The sequence below is a fragment of the Alosa alosa genome, chromosome 18 (assembly GCF_017589495.1).
Source record: "Alosa alosa isolate M-15738 ecotype Scorff River chromosome 18, AALO_Geno_1.1, whole genome shotgun sequence".
Taxonomy (NCBI): Eukaryota; Metazoa; Chordata; class Actinopteri; order Clupeiformes; family Clupeidae; genus Alosa; species Alosa alosa.
Window position 1 is genome coordinate 24,631,133 of NC_063206.1, and position 20,795 is coordinate 24,651,927.

The following is a 20,795-nucleotide window of genomic DNA, read 5'->3' on the forward strand; positions in this document are numbered from 1 at the left end:
AGCTTAGGAGCAGTGACGGCAGTTATGTACCTTCCTCCAAGTTCCTGTGGTGGATTTAAAAATGAAAACGTTGCACACAGTGCTTTCATTTACATGACATTTCTTAAGGAATAAATGTTAAGACTTACCATGGACTGTTAACACTCAATATGTTCTGAAGAAGTCCAGACAATGACTCTACTTCCTTCGTCAGCTAAGGAAATTCAAAGTTTCTACATCCATCATGAAGGCCTTCTACACTTCAGCGGTTGAGAGTGTTCTAACTGGTAGCATCATCACCTGGTATGGGAACTCCACAGTTAGAGATTGTAGTACTCTGCAGAGAGTAATGCGCTCAGCTGAACGTACTATAAGAACTCAACTCCCTGCTCTACAAGATATCTATTCCAGAAGAGTACTCCTAAGAGCCCAAAAGATTCTGAAGGACTCTTCTCATCCTAACAATGGATTATTCCTACCGCTGAAATCAAGAAGACGCCTATGTAGTCACAAAGCCAGAACTGGAGAGACTCAGAATACTGACTTTGCACACATTCACTCCTCAGTTTTTATCCCCAGGCCATCCTTTGAACTCTGAACTCACACTATACTGACTTTGCACACATTCATTTCTCCTCAGCACTTTCAAACATTTCCCAACCCATCTGAACTTCTGCCCCCACTATACTGACTTTGCACTCATTCACTCCTCAGCACTCATTGTCTTCACCCCACATCTATCCTCTACACACACACACACACCTACATGACTTTTTGCAATAGTAAGTCGCCTTCACCATACTTGCATCCCTCTATTGCACACTGCCCTCTCCCCACATACACAGCACACTATCCCATCTCCCTGTCATCCCCCCACACACACACTAAGACCCCTGGCAGTTGGATCTGCCCAAGGTTTCTTCCTTGGTAAGGGAGTTTTTCCTTGCCCCTGTTGCTCTTGGGTGCTCCTTGTTGGTGCCCCCCGCCCCAATCCCAATCCTCCCCCACCTTTCTTATGCAGCCCTTGCCACTTAGTCTACTAAACCCCTCTTCTACTGCACTTTTTACCCCGACACCAGATATAATTTCACTTTTCTTTTCTTACTTCCAGTAACTATATGCATGTGACAATAAACTTCCTTGTATCCTTGTTAAAACTAACCTTGCAGACAGACAATGCACAGGGTCTTGTCATTCACCAGTTCCACAGTTTGATCCATATCAAGCACATGCCAATTTAGTCAAATGGGAGATCATCAGATCAGGAAAAAGCAGAACTTCACTGATGTTTTAGTACACGAGTTAAACACAAATATAGTCTGATAAATAATACAATACAGCTGTTTCGAATGAAAATTCAAGAGTAGAGGTCAGCTACATTTCTTCTATCCCAGATTCATCTGATCCATCCAAGTAAGTTTGGCATCTCAAATTCAGTAGATTTAGGTGGTTCTCAAAGATAAAACACAGATTTTTGAATCAGCGACAATTTGTTCATATTAATTTTTTGCATCAATATTTAAAATAGATGAAGGTCATATAGGAACTTTGGTGTTTCATAACATTGATATAAAATGAGATTCATACAAAAACCTAAATATGATTCTCTACGACCTTTAGGGGCTGATACATGAAACGTGGCCTGTGCACCATAAGATAACTAGTTTTTCATGAATATCTCAAAAAGTAAAGGTTTTAGGGCCTATGTTTGTTCATAACATATTTCTATAAATGTGGTGTTTCCGCTTCTTTTAAGCCCAAAACCAAAGCCCTCCGACCATCAGAATCTGAGATACAGAATGTTGGGTCTAAAAAGTGGGCTTGGCCATTTCAGGGCCTTCCCCCACCTCATTTTTTGGGCTCCTTACATTTTTATGTTTATTAGGCCCTAAATGAACAGAAAAACATTGGCTCAAATATTAATCATTTTTTGCAGCCATTTGCCCTAAACTGACCAGACTATAGCTATTTAGCTACTGTCTTCCAAGTTAGCTGCTGCTTGCCTTGTGGTAATTGAACCATTTGAAAAGATGCCTTTTAGGTAGCTGGCGTCTTCCAAGTTACCTGCAGCTTGCCCTTTGATAATTTGGAGTTAGTAAAGGTAACTTTTAGCGGTCTGGTGTCTTCAAACTTTTGTTACGTTTTGTTTCACCGTGGCGGCTGAATGACCGTATTTTAGCATTAGCTAGTTCTAACACTGCATGTGTTTGTGGATCATTTTGGTCGTCCTAGTTAAGCCTATTGTTGGCACTATTTATGAAGGTTTGTGGGCCATTTGATAATCTTAGCTAAATAAGCAAATCATGTTGTAGATTTTGTTTTTTTTAATTTTCTAACATTGATTTTTTTTATTTTCTATCATTGTTACTTTTAATTTGTGCCTTTCTACGTTGTGCCTTTTAATTTGTGCCTTTCTTTTACACAGATAAATGAAGAATGCAGACGGACCATTTATTTATTAGACATCCCAGGCTATGGGTGGTACTATGTTGGTTCAGTGTCACAATATGGAAAGTGAATCTGGTCACCATAGAAATTTAAAACTAACATTGCTCAGCGTTTTGATGGATGTGTTAATGGTCAAATTTGTGCTGATAAGATGTCATGTGTTGTTCACAGCTTGTTACTCTGACTAAGAACGGATGTTTTTTTGCTGCTTAGTCCTCTGGCTAAGAATGTTATTGTCATAGATGTTTTGCCATTGCTTTAATAATAAACAATGCTATGCTAGTGAAATAAGTTACTATGACTAAAACAAATCCATGCAAATTGTTACCTTAATTTTTTTAAGTTGTGCCAGTGTATTATTTTTTAGAGAGTACCCTGTAGCCTTGTTTTGGTTTACAGTGGCTGCCATGTGAATAAGGCGAATAGTCTGTCCTCCTTGTTGATGGATTGCATTAAGGGAAGGAAATAGCCTTCAGTTGAGATACAGTATGTTGTGTTGCATGGTGATACTGCACTATAAACAATAAATTGATTGAATGATTGATTGTGTTAGTCATCATGACTTGCATCTATAGGAATACACTGTCTACTCCACCTGAAACCTGCCTGTTAGCTCTGCATTGTTATCTATGTTTTTAAGAGGTTGAGGCAGCTTCTGAACGCCCTGGGCAAGCTGAACAAATACTGCTGCAATTGTCCTCCTCCTCAATCATCAACGTCACCATACGGTTTATATACTGTAGACGCAATCAGAAAGGAGTTGCCACTCTCACTCTCCATCCACTATCACTCTCCGTTCCTTCGAACAGAAGCAGAGGCCATGTTCTGGACAACTGCAGCTCTAGTGGTCATCCTGGCTTTTGCCAGGGTCAGCACTTATCCACTTGTAGGAGGAATAATGCATACAGATCCAAACATTCCTCAGGTGAAAGACGCCTTGAAGTTCGCAGTCGATGAATTCAACAAGCAGAATGTTGTGTACAACAGCGAAGTGGTGAAAGTGATCACCGCCACGAGTCAGGTTTGTCAGCAGTCATTTTCCCTATTCTTTTCCATTCTCCATTGACATCATTTTCTACACAGGCATGTCTATGATTTTAAGGAGCCTGAAATCCAATGTGTAGTCTTCTGTGCTTGTTCCTACAGGTTGTTGAAGGGGCCGTGTACAGGTTTGAAGTGGAAATGGCTATATCTGGCTGCAAACCGTGTGCACAGCAGAAGTGTGCCAATGTCAACGTAGAGCTCACAAAGGTATGCTGACCATTTTAGTGTACTCCCATTTAAGCTAGCAACCAAAGTTAATTGAAATGATGGTATCATGTGTTGTTTTTTTATATAACTATATTTGGGGCGGTGGTAGTGTAGTGGCTAAGGAACTGGGCTAGCATGCAGTAGGCTGAAAAGTCGTGGGTTCAATTCCCAGGTTCCATTGTGCCCTTGAGCAAGGCACTTAACCCGGAGTTGCACCAGGGACAATGACTATAATTGCTTTGGATAAAAGCATATTTTTAATTAAATACATACATAAATTGTTTGACCTGTGTGTATGGGATAGTCCTATGCAGCATTCACACGCATCTGGGGTGATCCCACTTCCAGAGTTGTGAAGAAGTTACTCCAACTTTAAAGTCTTTAAAGACAATCATGGGACAGTACATAGAATATGGTGCATGTTACTGCTCAAAGTATTTTAACAACACACTGAAAACTGTGAAAGACAAAGATCAAATGAGCCATGAAATATGAATAATATAAAACATAAGAATGTTTAAATCATAAAACCGTGTATAAGATCAAACACATGGTGCCGAGCGCTTGTGAGAGATGAACTTGCAGCTTTCAAGTGACAAAACTAACATTGGTTATCAAGTTCACATTAACATCACTTAGCGACAGAATTATATAGAATTACTAATGGACCACATTAGTTACATTTCCAGTGACAAAGTGTGAATTAGTAGTAACATGCTTGTTTATTTCAAGTTTGTGTTTATCACATTGCACTTTTCTGCTTTTATGGTTCTGGTTAGACGCAAACTGCATTTCGTTGTCTCTGTACTTGTACTCTGCACAATGACAATAAAGTTGAATCTAATCAAATCTAAAAAAAATAGTCATCCTAACTTGGGTATCAAAACATCTACCACTTAATAACACATGAAAACAGCATTACTGTAGTTCCAAATATATATTTAAAAAAATACACCCTCTTATGTTTGTCTTTCAGCCCTACACATGCTATTTTGAGGTCTGGAATGCACCATGGCTGGAACAACCCAAGCTTATGAAGAATGACTGCAACATGAAACTTCCTTGAAGAATTGTTTTGACCACATGTCAAAACAATCATTCAGCATTTTAAAGAAAATACTTTTCTTCTAAAGATCATTTATTTTAGATATTTATTTATAACATACCTGACTGCCATTTCTATAAATTACCATTTGTATAGTTTATCTTAAACAAACTGTAAACTAATAGCTACCTTTAGCTAACTAAAACTACCTTTCTCTCATAATAAAGATTTCTTGCACCATTCTGTGATAAAGTAGTGTTTTATTTGTTGGCAATTGCCTTTCCCTTTGCAACAGCCCAGTCAGATTGCAAACTATAAACTATAAATCTAGTTTGATAGTTCGTTCATGCAGCTGGGAAGTGGGAAGGTTCCCGAAGTGAGAGCGTTTACTTTGTTGAGTGACATCAACCTCCCCCCCCTCCAAACTCCTCCTCCCAGTTGGTCATGAATGCACTATGAGTCTTGACATTTTTCTCACCTAAGACATAAATTTATATAAAACTGCCGAGATGTGCTGGAGTTATTTTTTTTTTTGTGACTCCATGAATTGTTTCTATATGTGTGTTTCAGTTTTGAACTGTGCTTAGAAAGTGGGGACAGTCTTGCTTTATTAAAACATAAACACATTTCATAGGTTTCAGGAGTTATGTTATTCATTCCAAGTACACTCTAGAAATCTAGATGCACCCTAGCCCGGCCTAGTCTAGCAACTCTCCGTTGGCTAGCAAATTTAATTCACATGCTGCCCGGCCTAGCTCATAATGATTGATGGCAACTTCTCCCTGCTACTTGAAAACAAAGAAGATGGATGTTGCTGTTGGCGAACTGGAAAAATTAAGCGTTTAATTGGCAAAAGTTTGAAATAGCCAATCACATCGTGTAAACGCGCAGGAGTCATGAGTTGTGGATCCTATTGCGCAAAGAGGGAATTAACAACCGAATGATTGATGGCAGAGGTGAGTTGAACCCATGTGTTCTGGCTCGTCAGGCTAGGTATGCTCTACAAAAATAAATAAATCCTTCATAAAATTAACACAGAGAATTGAAAATTTATGAAGGAAAAGGTTTTAATTTTCTACTAAAAGCCAACAATTTGATGACAGCACTGATTATAATCAACTGATTAAGAAAGTAAATGATTGTACTGTCAATGTAGTATTGATTTTACAATTTAACAAACAAACCTGAAGCCCAAAAGCAGAGTTATGATCACAAAGGAGGACCGAATGGTAGCTGCATTGTCCACATTAATAAAATGGCTAAATAAAGTTCTTTTATATAAAAAAGTGCAATAGGCATAGATATTTCTTTCTTTGAATTTTGATAGATAAATCAGGAAAGAATAGGAAGCTAATAATAGGTGATTATTTTATTATCACTGCAATATTTAATTTTACAATTTTACAAGCAAACCTAATAAATCTTTTTAGGCTAGTTTAGGCTAGCTTTTTAAGCACAAGTAAATATGGTGTGTAGACAATTCAAGATTTTTTGCATTCCACCTTTTTTACAAACTGCACAAAGTCGTCTGCCAGCAGCTTGGGCTCCTCAAAGGCAGCGAAGTGCCCCCCGCTGGACATGTAGGTGTAGGAGCGGATGTCCTTGTACCTCCAGCAGGCCCAGGCCTGGGGGCAGTGAAGCAGCTCGTGGGGGAAAGCCGCAAATCCCATCGGCACATAAATGCCAGTCCTGCAGGCAAAAAGTCTACGTTCACCAATAAGCAGGTAGATGGTCACTGAGAAGATGGACAGCTCAGGGTTTGAGAAGCCGATGTTCTGACAGGTTTCAGCTCTTAACACAAAGTCAGCTGGTGTCTGGTTACTGGTGCATCTCTGATTGCTGATGTATGTATTTATGGATGTATGTATACATTGCATGTAGACTGCAGGATGCTTAACCTGGAATCTCCACATAATCTTTTTTAAAACAACTGACAGAAAGTATATCACGAGCGGCAATATCCCAGCACAACCCCACTCAAGACTTTTTACTGCTAGTAATCACGTCACATATTACATATAGAATTATCCAACATGAAAGTTCCATTCATTCTTAGAGTAGTTGGTAATGAAACTGTTGCAGAGCTGCCAACCCTCACGATTGGTGTAAGAGCGCGTGGAGCCAATCAAATCTCACTCTCAATGTGTGAGAGTTGGCAGCTCTGCTGTTGTATAAAAGCAATATGACACTCGTTTGGCATTCAGCCTTCGACCCCGAATTACAGCCGTGGGGACATCCTTTACCAACCTATCCCACTCCACTCGTGTCATATTGCTTAAACAATAGGCCTCTGAAGTTCGCCTACAAAAAGGAACCAAAGCTGCCATCTTTGCCCATATAAGGAGATTTGGGTGTTAATTGAAGCTAATTGAACTACATATGGCAAGTTGTATTGTTAGTTAGCTCTCGGGTAACAGCAAAGATTAAAGTGTGTAGAGCAAAACGTCTACATTTCCGATTTCTTCGTCCCCGCGAGAGTTTAACGTGTGATAATTCAAAATCCCCATGTTATTTTCCCATAGGAAAAAATAACAAGGTACCGGATCTCCTTATATCGACAAAGATGGCAGCTTTTTTGTAGGCAAACTTCAGAGGTCTATGGACAATGTACACAACAAATCAACAGTTTGAGCCAAACACTCAAACACACATGTGCCATGTGCAGTGTGAAGAGTTAATACTGTACAGGGGTGCATTTCCCAAAACAATAGTTGCTAACTAAGTTAGCAACTTTGTTGGTTGCCATGCAATTTCCCATTGCCAACCAACAGGTTAGCAACTATGGTTTTGGGAAACGCACCCCAGAGTAAGAACATGTGAGTTAGGTAAGAATATTTTCAGAGTTGGCTACACTTCACATCCACATGTGAAATTCATTATATTGCATAATTCTTTGTAGCCTATCGCACTGACCTGTTGTCTATTCTGTTCATTGGACTGGATTTCAGATTCTCTTTATAGAAACGCATTGAGGAGACAATAGTTCCAGTGGTCCAATAGATCATAACATTGGTGAGAAGGTCATCCAAGGAATACTTCCTGTATCAGAGCAGAAAAAACATCATTTGAAGAAGAGTGGACCGTATATGTGTAACAAAAAAAAAACTTAAAAAAAAAAAAAAAAAACAAGGACGCTGGAACAGCTCACCTCTCCAAGCCCCCATCTTCTAGATCTCTGTTCTGCTTATCAGTCCAAGAGGAGAATTTCTCCAGAATGTAGGCAGCCAGCCCAACTGGGGAGTCGTTCACTCCACAGCCTGAAGTGGAAGATGGAATCAGAGTTTTGCTACAGCTGCTGCTAGTGGTCCACTATATACCACTGCATTTATATTTAACATGGCCGTATCATTGTTCCTCAATTATACCTTCTTACATTCTCAATTGTCAGCCATCATCATTTTTTTTTTAAATAGCCCCATATCATCATATACCCTTCACCATACCTAGAGATTGGCATTTAACATAGGGGTGTGTGTATATGTATGCCCCCTGTATGTTAAGGAAGAACATTTATTTATTTACGTATATTCATTCACAAAGAAAATTGGTGTCCTTAAAAGTTGGAGTTGGATTTATCCTCATTTTGTTAATTAAGGCATTAAGATCAATTTCCAACATTTATTCCTCTTTTTAGTCAACTTTAGCATGAGTGTGTGAACTTTGTAACGTGACATATATATATATATATATATATATATATATATATATATATATATATATATATATATATATATATATATATATATATATATATATATATAGCAGCAACCATTGTCATAATAATCAAACCAAGACTATGCAAACAGAATACATACACCCACAAAGGGGAAACAACACAATCATTGGCCATTTAGTCTTGTATTTTTACAAGAACGGCCACAGCTAAGTCTACCTGCTGTGTCTGGCTTGGTGGCCTGAATGTGCATATACCCCGACTCCTTCAGTATCTCATACACATTCTTTTCAAAGTATGGGAAGAGCCGACGGACATCTTCATGTGTGAAGCCAACCAGGAAAGGCAGGTATGGTCCAATGATCAGAGACAGCAGCATACCAAGACCTCCCTGTGTCACAGCAAGCATGTTCAAGTGGAGGCCTCTGACGCATCTACAAGTAAGAGCAGAAAGTTGGTGCTATAATTCAGAGTGAAACTGTGTGAGGTTTATTTTATTTTGTTTTTTGAAAAGGTCATTTTGTGTATTTTTTGGTTGAAAACTGTCAGAAATCACCTACGAGCTACAGAATGTGATGCAACAATCGTTTTGAAGCAATGTGTTGTCTGTTGCCCAGATATGATCCACTATAGTTAGCATGCAAACCAGCTAGCAGCAGGCTGGCTCTCTTGTAATACCACTTTGTACCACAGGTGGCGCTGTATTATATACCATGCAAGTTGATGGAAGAGTGCTGTATGGCTCCTTTCAACACAAATCAAATCATAGCTCCTTTATATCAGCAGTAAAGACTTTTGGACTAAAACTACTTAAAAGTTGAATGAAAGGACATCCATACTCAGGCTTCATCTGGGCCATATTGGTCGTGATGAGAGAGCCCCAGTCACCCCCCTGAAGGTAGAACTCTGTGAATCCCAGACGCTCCATCAGTTTCAGAAAGACTCGAGCAGCGTCCATCGAGTTAAATCCTGGAGATCCAACACATCAGGACATATTCAAATACAGTATATGACAATCACATGATGGTCAAAATTCAAGCAGTACGTGTTGTGCTTACAATATCAAATATTACAAATAATATTTAGCTAAATCCTGAACAGCTAACACATCATGCAACCTGGACTCTGTGGGCACATACTAATACACAATACATACGTACATACATAGGGCTATGTGATGATTTTCTTTACCTTGTTTTTGTGGGGCTTCTGAGTAGCCGTATCCTGGGATAGAGGGACAGATGACTTCAAATGCCAGGCCATCCTGTGTCTCTGTGAGCAGTGGAAGGATCTTGTAGAACTCAAAGAAAGAACCTGGCCATCCATGGACTAGCATGAGAGGCAAGACCCTCTGTCCTTCGCGATACTGTGGACGCACATGAATGAAGTGGATATCCAGTCCTGAGATCAAAGCAAAGACAGGGCTTTAGTACAAGCGTTTTTATATCTTTTGGGACTGGTTGATATCAATAAATGGGGTATTCATACCTGATCCTGTAGACTCACCTTCTATTTTGGTTTTGAAATGTGGATACTTGTTCAGCACCTTCACCTGCTTGTTCCAGTCAAATTGATTCCTCCAGTATGACACAACCTTTCTGAGGTAAACAGAATTGAAGCCATAATGGAAGCGGCCATCTTCCAGTGGCTCAGTATACCTTGTTTGATCAATACGTCTATAAAGGTCCTAAGAACAAAAACACCTATAAGTCACCATATAAAGGGTACAATTCAACTGGAGTATTATTCATATTCTATATATGATTTACATTTTTCCATTTCTTTTTTTACCTGAATTTCATCCTCAGATGCCTCTACTGTGAAAGGATGTATTGTCTCACCTTCACTGAGTGATCTCTCACCTCTCGCCCACCAACCCTGACCCAAGGGGATGGTCTTTGCAACCTTTTTCTTGAATATCAGGTACCATGTTACAAGTCCAATCCCTATTGCTGACAGTGACAACAGCAGTAGTCGTTGTTGGTCCAAACTTTGAAGGATTTCCCTGCAGAATACGAAATCACTATGTTAGACATTAACAAATGTAACAGCTCATAAGTCCTTGTTTAAGCCCTCGGTTAGGTAATAACTCAATGCAAAACAGAGGTTCAGTTGTTAGTGCAACATACTACTGATAAAATTAAATTGTATGTAACTGACAGAGCGACTTTTCATTCAGAGATAACATGAAGACTAAATCAGGTTTTACTTTATCATTTGCAAAAGGCTACAAAAGGTACCACACCATGCTAACATATGAACAGAATCTGTTGAGTGTGAGAAGGGAATCAGCTGACTGTAAGAAGGGAAGTTATCTTTCTTTTTATATATACATATATTTTTTTTTTAATTGGCATGATACTCAAATTATTTCAGACTGATCTTCATGACTACACTTTTTATCATGCAATCAGCTTAAAGCAGTTTAAAAAAAGACGCAGATATGATTTTCTTTTCAGAGAAAAGCCATCTTTAGCCTACTTATCAGTTTACATCATCTACTAGGCGTGTTATTCTCAATATTTGACAAGATTCTTGTTTGATGCTACAGGGTTATTTTTAAAAGGACTTTGTGATTCATTTGAGTTTGAGAGCAGCATCTTCTCACAGTTTTCATTTTATCATTCATCTAAAAGTTCAATTTTATGACACAATTAAAAAGACTAAATAACATGGATTAAATCCTCTTTGCATATGTTATACTGGGGACATCCCTTTAATGAGTTCACATCTTTGAACATAGCAATGAACACTGCTGAGATTTCTATAAATCTAAGGCCCAGTAGGCATTGCAGCCTTGTGTTTAGTGATCCGACTGGTCTCTTCCGGCTTCTACAGACCTACACTGATTGCCTCCCGTAAAGGTGTCTAGACATTGTGTCCAGTAACTCTATCAAATTGAATTTATTTGCTAAAATGATATCCTTTATATTTTCTTATACAAATAATTATCTAAATATAATTCAATATTTTAGTGATAAATGGGTTTCTTGCAGTCACTAGTACAGTAACTGGTAACTAAACAAGTAACAGCAGTAGGCTACTGGCAAACTGTAGCCTACAGTTAGATTAGTTTAACATTATTGATCACACCCTTTGCAGTCTTGCATTTCCACACCTTAGTGATTTGTACAGGATTTGATATCCTTTTCGCATAGGCCTATTTCTAATGACTTAATGGCTTAAGTGGGACAGTGTAATTGATGCATTTGTTATTTTACAATCTAATTATGTAACAGGTAGAACAATACTGAAAATATAAATTAAAAAAAGTTATTTTTCATAGCATTAAAACTGTGATTAGGCCTTTTCACACAGAGATCACGCTAAATGTGCGGGAAGAGGGGACGTCTTTTTGCCGTCTTTTTGTGTCTGAAAGCGAGGTGAAAATTTGCCGGCCTGCTGATCTGTTCACATGAAAAAACTCGGCAAAATGTCTAGGGGGCTTGGTAGTAAATTTGGCTAGACACTTTGTCCCGCCGTTCCGTCTCGGTCTATTTTTTGCCGAGTTTTTTCGTTCCGCCACCAGTGTGAATGGGTCAAGGCGAACAGGGGAATCTGGGCGGGCATTTCAATGCTATGTCCAGCCCACCACAGGAGATTGCAAATAAATCTAACTGATCAAAAGCACCAATCGCAGAAACGGCACATTATGTCAATCTATAAATTCACAAATTTATTATTTTTTATAATTATATAAAAATTATATATTATTAATATATTATATTGGGTTGCACCAACAAGGATTAAGTCTTAACCTGGATTAAATCAAGGTTTAGCCATTAATCCAGTTGCACCAAACTTTAAATCTAGTTTAAAAGTAATCAAGATTACATTTAAACCATCCTTTTAATCTTGGCTTAGAAATTCATATAAACCTGGATTAATTGTATCCCTGTTGCTCAACTGCTTTAAACTCAGATTTAAATTTCAGTTAGGGATTAATTTTAAACCTACTGCTGAGGTGGTTTACATTTCTGAAATGGCTGCATATGTCAGATGGTTTGAAGAAAATCGAGTCCCACGAAGGAAAATTAGTCTCAACCCAATGGAGTTTTATGATGATGAGGAATTTTCAAAGAGGTACCGTTTCAACAAGGAATCTGTCCTAAGGTTAAATGAAAAAATCATGTACGCAATTAAACACGGCAGTGACCGGAATGCAGCTATACCACCTTTGCTCCAACTACTGATAGGCCTGCGGTTTTATGCTACCGGTTGCTTCCAGATGGTGGATGGGGACCTTTTTGGAGTGCATAAATCAACCGTGAGTAGGATTGTTGAAAGGGTATCAGAAGCCAATGCAGCTTTAAAAGACCAGTATGTCAGATTTGCCCCAACAGGAGAAATATCAGCTGGTTTTCATAGAAGAGCTGGTTTTCCTGGAGTGTTGGGAGCTATCGACTGCACTCATATCCCCATTAAAACCCTGGTGGAGAAAATGGTGAGCTTTTTCGCAACAGAAAGGGCTACTTCTCTATTAATGTTCAGGTTGTGTGTGATGAGAAGGCCCTTCTCACCAACATTGTAGCCCGGTGGCCAGGATCCACCAAGGCCACCTAGTAGGTGACAACGGATATCCCTGTCGCACCTACTTGATGACGCCTCTTTTAAACCCTCAAACACCAGCGGAGAGACGATACAATGCCAGCCACATTGAAGCAAGAGGTCTTGTGGAGAGAGTGTTTGGAGTTTGGAAACGAAGGTTTCCTTGCTTACATTCAATGCCTGCTAGAGTTGACTGTAGCTTGGAATGCAATCAGTTGCCATAATAGGCTATCTTAAAAATCCAGCGATAAAACACAGCATGAACTCTGGTTCACACTGGCAAAATTTACTACCAAGCCCCCTGCACTTTGGATATCTTACGTGATTGTAGCGTGTCCCTTCTCCCTGGGTTTTTAATAACGTTTGGAAGTCGATACCTACACCAGATGTTTCTCAGTCTGACCTATTGGTACAACCTAAAACACGGCAATAATTAACCATTTTCCTTGACGATTTATAGGGATTTACTTCAGTGCCTAATGCTTTCTAATGAGGCGAGCATCTCCAAAATGCGATGTCCAGATCTGATGACACGCCGTGCAAACCCCTAATGCGAGGGACGCTGTAGGCTAGAGTGGTGGGAAATAAACATAGCCTATAACAGTGTTTCCAAAACTTTTTTTCTGGGGGCCCACTTTTTAAAAATGACAGACCGTCGCGACTATAACATTAGGCTACATTTCAATTCCCGTTCTCCTTTTTCTGAACTCGATTAGGCTACTGCCCACAATCGTCCGGGATAGCAATGCGAGCTATGCGTGTGTAGCCCACTAACTTTTGACGAACCCGTAACAATGCTCCCTTAAAACAGTTAGGCTAACTTCCTGAAAAGTGCATTGCAAACTGTAAATATTTTGTGTTGTGATGAAAAAGCTACTCACAGAAAATTGTCGACTGCCTGCATGGTGGATATCACATCGAGGCTTCGTTCCAAGACGAAGATCTAGCTTGGAGATCCCGTTTGGACTCGGTCAAATGTGAGGAAAGTAGGCTAAACCCGCCCACTCCAAAGGCCATTTTCACTTTCACTCATTTTCAATGTAATAATAATAATAATAATAATAATAACTAGAAAAGCATTTCCTGAAGGAAATACATGAAAATGCGAAAAATATGATGTAAAATATCATACAGAGTAAAAACAAACTATATTAGTTGCTAGGTAGATGAGGTTTAATATAGTTGGAATGACTGAACAGTTAAATAGGTGGATAGTTTAAAAGGTTAAATTATTTGCTAGGTAGATGAGGTTTAATAGTTGGAATGACTGAACTAGGTAGATGAGGTTTAATCATAGACTGTAAAAAATATGGACAAAGCGTCTGTGACGTCACCCATAGATTTTCTGAAGAACGGTTATGAAGCCGTTTATGGGGGGTATGGGCGGCGCCATCTTGGAAAACCTTGGGAAATCCTAACCCCGCCCACCTCCTGAGCAAGCCGGTGAACCCGCCTCGTCGTCAGCCGAGCAGCCTCAGCTAAGCTATCTGTAACGTTAGGCCTACAAGATGGACTGGCACAGACGTTGCTGTAACATAATTTGCTGGTAAGTTTGATCTGCTAACGTGAAGTTCATGTATGTTTCTTGATGCCATGTTCAGACACTTTTTAATTTTGTATGCTGAAAGGTATTCGGGTGAACGGTTGAAAAGTTGAGAATGAAGAGTTGAGTTTGTAGATTCTAGCTTCTAGGTAAAATAAACTAACGTTAGCTATCCCTCCCTTGCTGAAGTTACGGTAAAAATAACGTAGAGTAATTTAGCAGTTTAGCGTTACATGTTCAGCAACTCATACTGACAAAAATGTATCTTTGCCTTTATTGTTTTGTGATTTAACGTTAGCATCTCATATCCTCAGTGGCAGCCATCATTGTAACGTTAATTAATTTACGATAACATCAGCCAGCTCGCTGTATTCTGTCAACGTGTGGTGTGAATTGATAACAAAATCGTAGTAGGGTATTAGTTAACTTGTACATCATGAATTCATTTTGATTAACTCTTAATATCACGTTTTGAAATCGCTATATTGCTCTAAAGTTGTCAGTGGTAGCTTGGTCTAAGATGACATTGAAATTTCTCATCGGTGGCCATTTCACGATCCAGCGTTCATGTTCGGTTAGCTTGCCTTATTTCCCCTTCTTGTCAGGCTATTATCAAAACGTTAAATCCAGTTACAGTGTCCGGTGTTTGGCATAACAATGCCAATATTAGTGTAGTTTGTCACTGAAGACCCATTTCAAATTAGTGTTAATTTTGTCACCTATTTTTTAATTTAGTCTTAGTCTTAGTCTTGTGACAAAATGTCCTTTTAGTCTTTGTCATATTTAGTCATTCAAATATAATTTTTTTTAGTCAAGTTTTAGTCGACTAAAAGTCTTGTCATTTTAGTCTAGTTTTAGTCAAAAAAAAAAAAAGGTATCTTAGTCTTAGTCAGTTTTGGTCAAAACATTTTAGTCGTTTTTTATAATAAATTATTTCTGATTACCATTTCAGTGAAATAGTGTTTCACACATCTCAATTTTCAATATTATGTGTCCACAGGGCTACTCGTTTGTTAGAACTCATTCAGATTTTTTTTGTCAGTCAGTATGTTTACATGGACAGGTAAGTCGAGCTACAGTTATAGCTCGGCTGGGATTTGACCATAGACAGTAAAAGATTTGAATGGACCACTGTCATGATCATCATTAGACCAGTGTTTCTCAAAGTGTTATCCGCACTGTTGGTCCGCAAGCAGGCGATGGTAAAATATGATATAGATGAGTTGTTTGCAATTTTGAACCAACTTGTAGGCTACTGTATGTAAATCCAAACAGTTCTGCAACACTGTCTATGTAAGATATGCCAGTTAAATCATATGAATCTGACACAATAAGCAAAGTGCAAAGACAATAAGCAAGGTTGTTCAATGAGTAGGCCTATTGTGTAGGCTAATATACTGTTGAAGTAGGTCTAATTTTTTTTTTTTTGAGCTAGGTGGTCCGTGCGTTTCTTTTTATTGGTTAGTTAAGTGGTCCTTCGCCTGAAAATGTTTGAGAAACACTGTCGTGAGACCCAAGTATTAAAGTTTTACTCCATGCGCTAGATGGCGATATCGCAACACATTCCCCAAACTCTCCATCTTAACAGAGAATATGATCTTAGCTAACTTGCTAGCGAACTTTCCATATTAAGCTTACTTGCTAGCAAACTTTGCATCATCAGTGTGACTAGTTAAATAGTTGACATTACTTGCTGAAAATTTTCGTATGGACATTCTGGGGGATGTTAATTTGTCTATGTATGAGAGAAGCTTCAACTTCTGGGTCTGTAGCATTGTGGCATAAAGCTTAGGTAGTTAGCTTGCTAACTCTGACAGAAATCTCCGGTGTTATTGTTCCATGTAGTTTCGTGTTGCAGCCACAGGGTTGCAGCAACAGCACGTAGACTAGCCTACAGGAAAGCTGCTGCGCATGAACTCATTTGGAATAATTTTGAAAATATAACAGCTAGATATTCGGTCTTCTCATTTTGTAGACCTAAATGAAGAGAGATTTTATCTTAGTTTTTATTTCATGCAAAACATTTTAGTCTCGTCTTTTTTCGTCAACAATAATGAATCTTAAGATAGTCTTAGTCAGTGTTTCAGGACATTAGTGCAGTCTCGTCATCGTCTCGTCTTAGTCATGAAAAAAAAGGTAGTTGACTAACATATTTCCTCTCGTCTTGTCTGACGAAACTAACACTATTTCAAATCGCACAATAGTACTACAGCATTGTACAATAACTGTACTTTTGTTGAATACAACAAGTAGTGTTGGTTTGCATTATTGTATTATCTTGTAAGATATATAGGTACTAATGAAAAGTTTACCTTTCTATTTTGGCAGTTCGCCATGGGGAGGAGGCGGCAAGGAGGTCCATGGGCTCTAACCTGGGACTAGAGGTCCAGGTGAAGTGGTTTGGCTGGGGTGTGGTTTTATTGAACCCATTGAGACTATACAGTACATTTCACTTTATGTCTATTGATGGACTGTTACACCTACCCTTTACTTATGCCAAACCCATTTCTGTTCTTTAAATATCAGAAAGCAAACTTACTGTTGATGGCACTGAACTTGCACTTGGAAATGTTTATGGAACTTTTCTGAACTGTGAATTACATTAAAACTCATGCCAAACCAATTTGCCTGTGCTTTCAAAAACATTTATACAAATCCGTCAGCTTCAGTCAGTAGGTTGAATTGAAGACCCAGATGCAGAAGTAAAGGTGATTTTTTTTACTTGTATATCTTGAGCATTACAGGTAACCACTGAATTTGTGAAACTAAAATAACAAAAACTAATATGTACTAAGCTAGTACATAGTCAATACATATTAGATCACTTTAAAGACACAGATGCAAATGCTGTAAATAAAGGTGAACAAAGTCCTTGAAATCAGAAGCTGCCACTGCTCAATGACTTCTGCCCCATCTGCTAGGATTTCAAAATGTTCCAGATCTGAAAACAGAAATATTGGTATATGTCACATCCTTGAACTTACAGTAAACTATGAACAAGTGCTCACAAATTACCACATAAAAATATTTTTTTTAGCTTAATCATAGACTGTGGAGGCAATATATGACAACAACGAAGTAAGATTTGCAGACTCACTCCCAATATTTATAATGAACAACAAACTCACAGAACACTTAGCTGAATGGGGACAGGACACGCCAGATTCAACTATTGCACATGCCCTGTTTATGGGGGCAATAAGCAAAAAAAAAAAATGTGGTGTATTTAAAGTAATGTAGAATAAATATTTCTTGTATTTTTGTGTTTTCAGTGAAACCGTGTAAGCTCATATCTACACCCTATTGAGGTAGTTATTAACAGTTAGGCCAAGGTCCAGTCAAACAATAGCCAGCCACTGGTGCCATATTGTTTAATTATGCAATCTGTATCCAACCAAAACCTGCTGATTTGAAGGCATAATGCAACTACTTTCCGTGTGTGACTTATCAAAAGATGCTAATGATAAATTATTTTGATAGTTATTGCACAGATGTGCCCTGGACTGCTCAAAATAAAAGGCCACTCTACATGTCTGAAATGCATTCATGTTTGTTCAGTATATGGTTACGATGTCTGGAATATACAACCAGTAGGTTGCTCCAATTAAATGTATGAAAAATGTCAAAGTACCATGGAATCAGTGCTGAAGTGATGCTTCTGAGTGTCGACTGCACAGACGAGAATTGAAGTTAGGAGTCCAGAGCCCTCTCCAGCACCCAGCCTGTCTGGATTACCTACAGGGAAACTTTGCATAGACAAGAAGTGTTCGTTCAAATTTGTGTTTAACAAATAAATGGCATCAATAAGAGTTTCAAACGTCAGTTATAACTATCGCTTGTTATCACAGCTCCATGTTCAAAGTATACGGTCAATGGTTCATAGCGGTTCACAATTTTGCCTCAGCTAGCCGACAACAAGCCTTTTAATGCTTCGGCTGAAGTTTTTTTTATCTTAAACGTGACAACCCAAAGACTGTATAAATTGTCAATGGACTAAGCATTCCCACAGAGCGTATTTACAAAAGGTTTTTTGACGAGAACATGCTTTGTTGCCCCAGTATGTTTGTGAACTAACGTTAACTTTAGAGCTGTCTGTTCATTGACTCACACCTGGCTAGTATGACCAACGTTAAGCTAACTCATAACGGGAGCACAATGGTTTTCACTAACGTTAACTTTATTCAAGTTAACTAAATGTATGTGTGTGCTTCTGCCATTCGGTCATCATTTTCGACATTAACTTATTTGAGGCGATATGACGCTAACGTAGCCTAACGTTTAGTGTTAATTTCGTCAGACAAGACGAGAGGAAATATGTTAGTCAACTACCTTTTTTTTCATGACTAAGACGAGACGATGACGAGACTGCACTAATGTCCTGAAACACTGACTAAGACTATCTTAAGATTCATTATTGTTGACGAAAAAAGACGAGACTAAAATGTTTTGCATGAAATAAAAACTAAGATAAAATCTCTCTTCATTTCGTCTACAAAATGAGAAGACCGAATATCTAGCTGTTATATTTTCAAAATTATTCCAAATGAGTTCATGCGCAGCAGCTTTCCTGTAGGCTAGTCTACGTGCTGTTGCTGCAACCCTGTGGCTGCAACACCTAAACTACATGGAACAATAACACCGAGATTTCTGTCAGAGTTAGCAAGCTAACTACCTAAGCTTTATGCCACAATGCTACAGACCCAGAAGTTGAAGCTTCTCTCATACATAGACAAATTAACATCCCCCAGAATGTCCATACGAAAATTTTCAGCAAGTAATGTCAACTATTTAACTAGTCACACTGATGATGCAAAGTTTGCTAGCAAGTAAGCTAATATGGAAAGTTCGCTAGCAAGTTAGCTAAGATCATATTCTCTGTTAAGATGGAGAGTTTGGGGAATGTGTTGCGCATATCGCCATCTAGCGTGGCGGAGTAAAACTTTAATACTTGGGTCTACGACAGTGTTTCTCAAACATTTTCAGACGAAGGACCACTTAACTAACCAATAAAAAAGAAACGCACGGACCACCTAGCTCAAAAAAAAAAAGATTAGACCTACTTCAACAGTATATTAGCCTACACAATAGGCCTACTCATTGAACAACCTTGCTTATTGTCTTTGCACTTTGCTTATTGTGTCAGATTCATATGATTTAACTGGCATATCTTACATAGACAGTGTTGCAGAACTGTTTGGATTTACATACAGTAGCCTACAAGTTGGTTCAAAATTGCAAACAACTCATCTATATCATATTTTACCACGTCTGCTTCGGACCAACAGTCTGCGGATAACACTTTGAGAAACACTGGTCTACGATGATCATGACAGTGGTCCATTCAAATCTTTTACTGTCTATGGTCAAATCCCAGCCGAGCTATAACTGTAGCTCGACTTACCTGTCCATGTAAACATACTGACTGACAAAAAATCTGAATGAGTTCTAACAAACGAGTAGCCCTGTGGACACGCAATATTGGAAAATTGAGATGTGTGAAACACTATTTCACTGAAATGGTAATCAGAAATAATTTATTATAAAAAAAACGACTAAAATGTTTTGACCAAAACTGACTAAGACTAAGATACCTTTAGTTTTCTTTTGACTAAAACTAGACTAAAATGACAAGACTTTTAGTCGACTAAAAACTTGACTAACAAAAATTATATTTGAATGACTAAATATGACAAAGACTAAAAAGGACATTTTGTCACAAGACTAAGACTAAGACTAAATTAAAAATAGGTGACAAAATTAACACTACTAACGTTAGTGCCCACTCGATGCTAAATAATGCTAACATCTAGTGCTACGTGAAATAGTAGTGGAATGAATGTCACTTACCTGAAAAAACTGGAACGAAGTCTTCTGAAAGTGTCGGTTAGTAGGCTTCAATTAATAGCTTAGCAAACCATTTTATGTCAGCTTTTGAATAAAGATGTTCAGAAAGGATGTGGTAACTTTGTGTATAATCATGGCTGAGGCGTCAAAGTTTCAGGGTTTCCACTCAGCTGGCAACGCGTCTGCTGCTGTATGCCTCGGCGTCAGCCGTCAATCAAACCGACCACGCCCTTAATTATTCATATATTTTATATCTAAATGTGATCTAAACTAATGAGTTAGAAAAAAATTCACCCCCCTCACAGTTGTCAGGCACTGGGAAACTACCGAAAAGTACAATAAAAGTCCATGGGACCAGGCTTTAAAAACATGTATTTACGCTGTGAAAACGGACACTTTAACATGGGAGTCTATGGACATTTGCTCGCTTTTGGGACCAGTCCCTAGCGGATTTTCGATGTATT

General features: G+C 38.5%; 2 protein-coding genes and 3 long non-coding RNA genes across 5 annotated transcripts; 2 read left to right on the top strand and 3 right to left on the bottom strand.

The window, feature by feature from the left end:
- Window positions 1-3,305: 3,305 nt before the first annotated feature.
- On the top strand, window positions 3,306-4,841 carry LOC125311434 (cystatin-like). The gene is made up of 3 exons (XM_048269495.1): window positions 3,306-3,448; window positions 3,574-3,678; window positions 4,655-4,841. The coding sequence occupies exons 1-3, from the start codon at window positions 3,326-3,328 to the stop codon at window positions 4,742-4,744; spliced, it is 318 nt and encodes a 105-aa protein (XP_048125452.1). The 5' UTR covers window positions 3,306-3,325; the 3' UTR covers window positions 4,745-4,841.
- Window positions 4,842-6,075: 1,234 nt separating this feature from the next.
- LOC125311431 (epoxide hydrolase 1-like) lies at window positions 6,076-13,911 on the bottom strand. The gene is made up of 9 exons (XM_048269492.1): window positions 13,826-13,911; window positions 10,188-10,401; window positions 9,903-10,083; window positions 9,588-9,797; window positions 9,236-9,365; window positions 8,616-8,830; window positions 7,872-7,980; window positions 7,637-7,762; window positions 6,076-6,412 (listed from the first exon to the last, which is right to left on the bottom strand). Exons 1-9 carry the CDS (start codon window positions 13,846-13,848, stop codon window positions 6,205-6,207), a joined length of 1,416 nt encoding a protein of 471 aa, XP_048125449.1. The 5' UTR covers window positions 13,849-13,911; the 3' UTR covers window positions 6,076-6,204.
- Window positions 13,912-14,268: 357 nt separating this feature from the next.
- On the top strand, window positions 14,269-17,110 carry LOC125311439. The gene is made up of 2 exons (XR_007196483.1): window positions 14,269-14,490; window positions 16,816-17,110. It is a non-coding gene; the product is annotated as an uncharacterized LOC125311439 (long non-coding RNA).
- Window positions 17,111-17,405: 295 nt separating this feature from the next.
- LOC125311438 lies at window positions 17,406-20,419 on the bottom strand. Its single transcript, XR_007196482.1, has 3 exons — window positions 20,335-20,419; window positions 18,119-18,233; window positions 17,406-17,428 (listed from the first exon to the last, which is right to left on the bottom strand). It is a non-coding gene; the product is annotated as an uncharacterized LOC125311438 (long non-coding RNA).
- Window positions 18,240-20,338, bottom strand: LOC125311440. Its single transcript, XR_007196484.1, has 3 exons — window positions 20,259-20,338; window positions 19,103-19,107; window positions 18,240-18,758 (listed from the first exon to the last, which is right to left on the bottom strand). It is a non-coding gene; the product is annotated as an uncharacterized LOC125311440 (long non-coding RNA).
- Window positions 20,420-20,795: the final 376 nt, after the last annotated feature.